The sequence below is a fragment of the Condylura cristata genome, unplaced genomic scaffold (assembly GCF_000260355.1).
Source record: "Condylura cristata isolate star-nosed mole 26May11 unplaced genomic scaffold, ConCri1.0 scaffold00005, whole genome shotgun sequence".
Taxonomy (NCBI): domain Eukaryota; kingdom Metazoa; phylum Chordata; class Mammalia; order Eulipotyphla; family Talpidae; genus Condylura; species Condylura cristata.
In genome coordinates, this window is record NW_004567106.1 from 29,471,844 (window position 1) to 29,479,995 (window position 8,152).

The following is an 8,152-nucleotide window of genomic DNA, read 5'->3' on the forward strand; positions in this document are numbered from 1 at the left end:
CAGCCCCACCACCCCCAGTCTCTGTTCTCAGTGACAAGGCAGTGAGGCCCCAGCTAGCCCCCTTGCATCTACCACCCATCCCCCCTCCACTCCCCCTCTTGCCACCTTGTGGGTATCCGGGGCTCAACTCAGATGCTTCCAGCCCAACCCAAGATGTTCGGGAGCCTCCAGCCCCACCACCCCCACCACCTCCTCTCCCCATTTATGCCTCATGCACCCCAAGATCCTCTGTGCCTATGTCCCCGTTGTCAGGCACTAACAACATCGCTGAAGCCCCACCCCCGTTACCCCCCAAGTCCCCCAACTTTCAGGTCCAGCCATTGAAGCCCAGTGGGCCAGCACCGCCCGCCCCCCCTGGATCTCAGGCATTCCTGCAGAAGAAGCGTCCTGGCAGAGGCCCAGGTAAGCTCTGCCTATGTGGCCTGGGTTGATCATTTCACAGGGTCATTTGACTGCAGCCAGCAGTTATGGGGGCACTAGGGACACAATCAGAGACCTGCTACAATGAGCCACCCGAGAACATTTTGGATTATCTCAAGCCTTGGGATTTTGTTTTAGAATAGACCTATTTGATACCTATCCTGGAAACTTGTTTGTATGGGACTTTATGTTGGAAGTATTCATTTTAAGACAGGAGACCAAGGAAGGATAAGAGAAGATAGAGATTTTACCCAAGATCATACAAACCATAAGCCAGAGCTTCTGGCCATGATCCCCTTGCCTTTACTAGCTGTGTGGCCCTCGGCAGTCATTTAGCTTCTCTGTGCTTCCTTTTCCTCAGCTGTAAAATGTAGTAGCAGTTGCTCTCCCCTCAAGCACACCTTGACAGTGAGCTTTGGAGACAGGTATCTATTCTTATTATCATACTTTGGACTCTTTCCCCTACTCCCCAGATGTTGGGGACTGTGGGTGCCACCTGACTTACATCAACTCATTTACCCTTCTCAGCAGCCCAGGGAGGTGTGCATATTATTATTATTCCCACTTTAAAGGTGAAGAAACTGAAGCACAAAGAGCTTGTGCTGTTATCCCCAAAAAAAGAGCTGGATTCCATCCCAAGCAGGTTGGGTCCAGAGGCTGGCTGCTCTTTCTCTCCCTGTATCATATTATATCCAAAGATCTCGGCAGCTTCCCTCTCACAGAAGGTTATGGCCTCCAATGTCTCCATTCCTATATCTGAATACATTGTCATTTCTCTGTAAGGCACCAGCGGGGGGAAGCTAAATCCTCCCCCAGCACCCCCTGCAAGATCACCCACCACAGAGCTTTCCAGCAAGAGCCAGCAGGCCCCGGCCTGGACCCCAGCACAGCAGCTAGGAGGTCAGCTTCGGAACGGAAGCCTGAACATTATGGGTAAGCAGTAAGCGGGGCCCGCCGACCTGGTGCTGGCTACGAGCAAAGAGGTGGTTTCCCCTGGCCTCTGTGGGGTTTGCCAGCCCCACAATGCTATCATAGCCTGTGCAGAACAACTATAGTTTATGTTCCATAGTGTTCCTTCCAAGACTCATTGGAGGGTTCTAGAACCTATACTCCAATCTTCTGATTGAGATTAGAGAAAGAGAGGAAAGACAGCATTTAGACTGGATGTGGATGTATCTGTCTCTGTAGAGAAATTCATGAACAAGCATGAAGCCCTAGAGTGATTTGGACAGGATGAGAGGATGATGGAAGGAAACACCAGACAGGGGAGCAGGGCAAAAATATGAGGAGAGGGAGGAAAGTCACCTGGGGTCAGATGTGACCACAAAATCTCGGGATTCCTCCATGTACTGAGCTACTAGCCAGGTCCCAAAGCAGGGGATTAGTTCATGAGAGGGTCAACCTCTCCCCATTTGGCATCTGACACCCAAGGGAGAATTTGTTTGCTTTGAGGAGCCCTGGTCCCAGTAGGACACAGGACACCCCCCACCCCCGGCCAAGCTGAGGACTTCACTTCTTCCAACTCTCCTGGTAAAGCCTTCCCCAGGAGCCCAAGGGGAATTCAGGCAATGGGGCTTTGCTGACCCCAGTTGCTGCCCAAGTTGCTCCCTGAAGTCTGGAGCCTGGATACCCCTCTGACATTTCTGGTACCTGAAGGAGTTTCCTTAGAATCTTAGTTGGGGCATGTGAAGCCAGCAGATTCGATGTGAGCTGGATCCCTGCCCCGGAGCTGACCCACATGGCACAGCAGACTCCCTGTCTCACCTGCTGCTCCCCTCAGCAGTGTATTTCGTCGATCTGCCTGTTCTGCTCCTCACTCTGTGTCTGGTGAATCCTCTCACTGCCCCTGCACCTCTGGCCTGTACCCCAGGCCAGTATAAACAAATAAATAAATCTTTTAAAAAAGAAAAGAATGTTAGTTGACATGAGCTGAGGAGAGTCTGCTGATTCACTTTTCCTGATATCCTTTGTCCCAGCTACACTGCACAAATTGAGAGGTGGATGGACGTCTTAGGGGGATAGCACTGCCTCTCAAACCCTGCAGTGGTCAGCAAACAGAAAACAGTGTATTCAGTTGGTACAACCTATTGCTCCTGAAAATCACCAAAACTCGGGTCATTGCTAGAACCAGCATAACTTTGTCATTTCCTATGTGTGCAGATGACTTTGAGTCAAAATTCACGTTCCATTCTGTGGAAGACTTTCCTCCGCCTGATGAATATAAACCATGCCAGAAAATTTACCCCAGCAAGATCCCCAGAAGTAAGTATCATTTGGGTAAGATCCCTGGTTTTCATAATTCTCTGGAATTCATGCTCAGGATTCAATTTGTCTAAAGAGTGGCATCATGATTTCACTGTCCTCCTGCAAAAATGCAGTACTGTTCATACCTCTGAGAGTGTCAGAATGTTTAATTGTCCCAATTCATTCCCAAGGCTTCATTTAGAGGATTTGTATCAAATACCAGGGTTAATTATTTGGCATCAAATTTGTATGCCTGAATTTCCCACTAAATCTCTACTCCCTGGAGCTTTTTACAAGGGAGCCAAGCACACCAACACAACAAAAAATGGAATTTAGAAGACTTGCATTCATGTCTAGGGAAGAAGCTGAAACCCCCCCCAATTCAGAATTGCTGCAGTATATGAAAGGGAAAAAACTTTAGGTCAGTGGTTCTTAGCCTTGGTAGCACATTAGAATGTTCTAGGAGCTTTAAATCCCAAAGGTCACGCTATATTATACCTAAAGCAACAAAATCAGAATATCCCATTGGGACCCAGGTGTCAGTACGTTTGAAACTACCTGGTAATTCCAGAGTCCAGCTGAGTTGGAGAACCTCTCATCTGTGGGAACCCCCACTTGATTGCATTGCACAGCCAGGCTCCAAGACAAGCCTCATGTCAGCTTACCTCTCTAGTCCTAGCGTGGAAGAGGAAGACACTGGCCAGCCTGTGTATTAAAGCCAAAAGGACAGGGAGACAAGTACCTCAGGAGCACAGAAAGCCAAGCAAAGTAAGGTGGGCTGCAGTAAGGTGCTAGTTGACACGAGCCAGTTCTGAGCCAGTCTGACTGGGCAGGAGCTGGTAACAGGTAGCCGAGTAACAGAGGTGACGGGTCAGGTAGGTTTCCCATCCTACAACCTGAGTAAGATCCTAATCCCAGATGTCAGTGGGCAGCATGGAAAATCACCAGGGCACAAGGTTAGCCCCAAACCAGGAACTGGGCTTTCTGGCCCTCTCCTTTCAGGTCCTTGTGACTTCCCTTCTCCAGGGTTCAGTTTTCTGTAGAGCAGGCCCTAAGAGTATGAGTCTGGTCTCTGCTCAGTTCCTGGGCCGATTGTTTTCTGCTGGGCTGTAGGGTTGTACTTTTAAAGCAAAGTGGCCTTGTGCACTTTTTCAATAATATGTGAATATTACGTATTCAAAGTGGAGGGAAATCAGGCCCACCACCAAAACCTGTACAGTAAACAAACTGGCCAGACATCCTTACACATGCTGGCCCTCTCTAGGTGCTGCGCATGCCTCACCAAAGTCCTTAACACAATGAATTTACACAGGGGGAAAGTGATCCAGAGAGGCCAGGTAACTTACTCAAGGCATCACAGCAAGACACAGAAGAGCCAGGAATGTCAAATTCAAATGTGTCTATACCAGAGCCAGCACTGCTCCCACTCGCCATGGAAAGAAACCCTGAGAAGGAATGTGATTAGATCTAGGTTGAGACAGAAAACTGGTGACTTGATTGGAGAAGGTAGAGACCAAGTCAAGGAGAAAGCAAGATGGATGGGACTGAGAGTGCCAAAGTTTGGGGATCCAGGCCATTAGAGGAAAAAGGGAAGTGCTGGAGCAAAGGAGTCCCCAAGTATCTTCCTTGGGAGTGGTTCCTTGCTGTGGAACTAAGAAAGAGCAAGAGAAGACTGTTTTCAGGAGGTGGTAATTTATCTATCAGTCATGGTAAGAGGCACCCGGAGGTCTTCATGGAGGAGATGACATGGAGCAGATAGTACAGCAAGTACCCCAGTCTGGGATGAGATACCAGGTCAGGAGCGGGGACTTGATTTGCCAGTTTTTATTTTGGAAATGGAAATAAAGACCAGAGCAGGGTCATCATGTGGAATAAAAGCACCCCGATTCCCGTGCTCAGGAATCTCAAAACTGCTAGTGAACAGAGTCTGATGGGTACCTCCCAACACCATGGACTGTGGAGGCATTTAGCAAATTGACCCTTGGGACAGACAGCTCCGGGGGTTAAGGAGTTCCTTGTGCTGTAATCTCAGTTATATGTCAAGTAAATATAACCTATTTTTCGTCTTTTATTTCCTTCAGCTTGTTTGTGGTGTTGAAATACACATTTACTCATGCAGGCTAATTTCTTTCCCAAAGCCCGAGCTTGCTAACTGGCCATTTTCATGCCAGAAACTCTACTGCAGCACGTGAAGTGTCCTCCTGCCCCTGGGGCCTCTCTGCTGGTGACCCCAGCCTGAGCCAACGGGGTGGGCAAATGTTTACTCTTGAGGGCCAGAGAGGATGTATTTGAAACTCTGCAGGCCATATGGTGTCTGTCACAACTACTCAGTTCTGCTGCTTTAACATGAAGGCAGCCATAAATAACACATCACCAAATGGGCAGGCTGCCTTGTAGCAAAACTTTATTTACAATAGCAGGTGCCGGCTGGATTTGGCCATTCGTAAAGAGCCAATTCTTAAAAACTTCTTTCTGTTACATTTCTTTCTCAGATTGTGCCATAGAGTCCTTCAGCCTTCAGACCCAGTAAATTCTACTCTATGACTAGTTGCATTTTGAACCCCAGTACCCGGTCTCATCTCTGTGAGAAGGAAACTGTGCTCTACCCAGCTCCCCAGCTGGTTGCTCTAAGCAGTCTCTGCTGTGTGCCCCTCCTCCTGGAGAAATGCCTAAATACCTTCTCAGTGCCTCCACCAAGAAATAATCCCCCATGATTATGAAGGTGTAAAAGAAAAAAAAAATATTAATGAGCAGATATCCTACAGACCAGAAATGACATCTGCAGTTTCAAAATTAAGATACGGTTTTTGATTTCTGTGGCCTCAGTGAATGTAAACTACTTCAGTAACCTCCTGCACAATTAAATTAGTTTGTTCCCTGTTAGCCACCCCTGTTCGCCAGACTGCAGAACCATGTTAATTATATCAGTGAGTCTGATAGTGTCGTGCCTGTCAGTTTCATTTCTCCTTACACTTTCCCCTACTCACCGTTGACCTGGCTGGTTCAAGGTCTGGAGACACTGCTGGTTCTGTCAGATTGTGTCTACATGCCCCATGCTAGCAGTTCTGTTTCTCTCCCCCTCCTGGCTCTCCTTCCAGTTTTCACAGATACCCTAATGCTTCATTCTCCTATCTGCCTTGTCTCTATACTGCAGGTATTAACCATTTTCTTTCTTTGGTAGGGTGATTTTATCTAGCTCTTAAAACATTTTCAAAGGTAATTTGTTCTTCGATGAGCTAAACATAGAATTACCATTTGATCTGTGAATTCCCCTCCTGGGTGTATACCCCAAAGAAGTTAACAGGTGTTCAAATGAAAACTCCCACTCCCATTTTCACAGCAGCTCTATTCATAATGGCTGAAAGGTGGAAACAACCCAAATGTCCATCAGTGGATGAATGGACAATGAGCATGTGGTGTATCCATACAATAGGATATTACTCAGTGCAAAAAGTGTTGAAATACTGGGCCCTCCCTGGTGGTGCAGCCGGTGAAAGCACTGCACTAAGAAGCTTAAGCCACTTCCACATGAGTTCGATTCCCGCCTGCCTCGGAGGTGACCACATGGTGTGGCAGACCTCTCCTAACCCACCTGCTGCTCCCCTCAGAAGTGTACTTCGTCGATCTGCCTGTTCTGCTCCCCACTCTGTCTCTGGTGAATCCTCTCACCCTCCGCATCTCTGGCCTGTACTACAGTTCTGTATGAATAAATAAATAAATCTTAAAAAAAAAAAGTATTGAGATACTGAGGCATGCTGCAGCTGGGATGAACCTTGAGACATTATGCTGAAAGACACAGAAGGCTACATGTTCCACGATTCCATGCACGTGAACTACCCAGGGCAGATCAAGCCGTAGAGACAGAATATAGACTTAACAGTGGCCGAGGACTGGGAAAAGAATAGTTATAGGTTTCCTTTTGGAGTAATGAAATGTTCTGGAACATTTCATATAATAATGGGTATTATTACATTACATTTCATGTAATAATGGTTCGTTGATGTTGTGAATGTACTAAATGTCATCAGTGCAAATTTTTATGGTATGTGCATTTACCACTATAAAAAAAGAAGCTTCTCCTCTTGTCGCCCCTGCACCTCTGGCCTGTACCCCAGTTCTGTATGCATAAATAAATAAGTCTTTAAAAAAATTATAAAAAAAAAAGAAGCTTCTAAAACCCCAATCTGTAAGAATCTTTGGAGAGAATGCAGGGGTCATGAATATTTATTAGCATCCTGATGACAGAAAAAAATGAAGTCATTATCATACTGTCAGATACTTATTTTGGCCCTTTGTCATTGGAGAGATTTAGATAAAGTCCCCTGACACACCCTCAGATATTTGTATTTTGGTGGAAGAAGGTAGGAGAGACAGAAACCCAGCAAAACCATCCCTAGCATCTTAGTTCAGTGGGAAAGTGGCTGATTAGAACTTTGATTGTGCTTCCATCCCAACTCCTATCATTTTCACTTATTGTAGTTAAAAGAATGCATGATGTGAATTTATCAGCTTTACCACTTTTATGTCTACAGCTCAGTAGTGCTAAGTAGGTTCACATTGTGATACAATCAGTCTCCAAAATACTTTCTCCCCTTGCAAAATTAACACTACATTCACTCAACAAAAACTGTAAGTCTCTCCTCACCCAGCCCCTGGCCCCCACCCTTCCATTCCCTGTCTCTATGAGTTTGACTGTGCTTGGTACCTAGTTTGATTTTTTGAACTTTTAATGGTATATTTCACATACAGTTTGATTTTTTGAACTTTTAATGGTATATTTCACTAAGTTCATCTATGTTGTAGAATTTTCTTTCTTTTTATAAGTTTGACTATTTATTGTATCTGTGTATCACACCTTGTTATCTATCCATCAGTGGACACTGGGTTGCTTCTACCCTCTGGCAGTTGTGAATATTGCTGCTATAAGCATGAGTTCATAGCAACCATCTCTTTGAGACCCTCTTTCAGTTATTTTGTGTCCAAACCCAGAAGAGGACTTGCTCGATTATGTAGTATTTACATGTTTAATTTTTAAGTTTAATTTTTAACTTGCCATACAGTTTTCCAGTCCTTCAATTTCCAGTCCCATAAACCATGCATGGGGGTTTTAGTTTCCCTACATCCTCCCCAAAACTTATTATTTTCTGAAGTTTCTTTTTATGGTAGTTTTTTAAAAATAGTGTGTTGGATGTGAGTGGTATCTCATTGTGTGGCCAGAGTCCTATTTTAAACTAGAGTTACTTGATACTCACAGTCAAACTAGCCACACACCATTATCTCCATAAGCCAGGAAACTTTTCTCCAAGATGTCACAGTCACATAAACTGATTTGGGTAGTTCTCATCATAAAAACAACACATTAACTATCCCAAGAATGAGAGAATAGTTTACAGTGCTGGTGGTGGTCTTTATTTCCACTTTTGTGAGCTGAACAGAAAGAACCTCTGCCCTGGGCTGCTTATCTCAGCATGATTTTTTTTTAAAGATT

The 8,152-nt window shown here is 45.5% G+C and overlaps 1 protein-coding gene across 1 annotated transcript in view; it reads left to right on the forward strand.

Moving 5' to 3' along the window:
- WIPF3 (WAS/WASL interacting protein family, member 3) overlaps positions 1-8,152 on the forward strand; it is a 26,172-nt gene that overhangs the window by 8,361 nt on the left and 9,659 nt on the right. Inside the window, exons 5-7 of the mRNA XM_012720752.1 lie at positions 4-402; positions 1,204-1,353; positions 2,581-2,682. Of these exons, the coding sequence (XP_012576206.1) occupies positions 4-402; positions 1,204-1,353; positions 2,581-2,682 (651 nt within the window). The remainder of the gene's footprint in view (positions 1-3; positions 403-1,203; positions 1,354-2,580; positions 2,683-8,152) is intronic.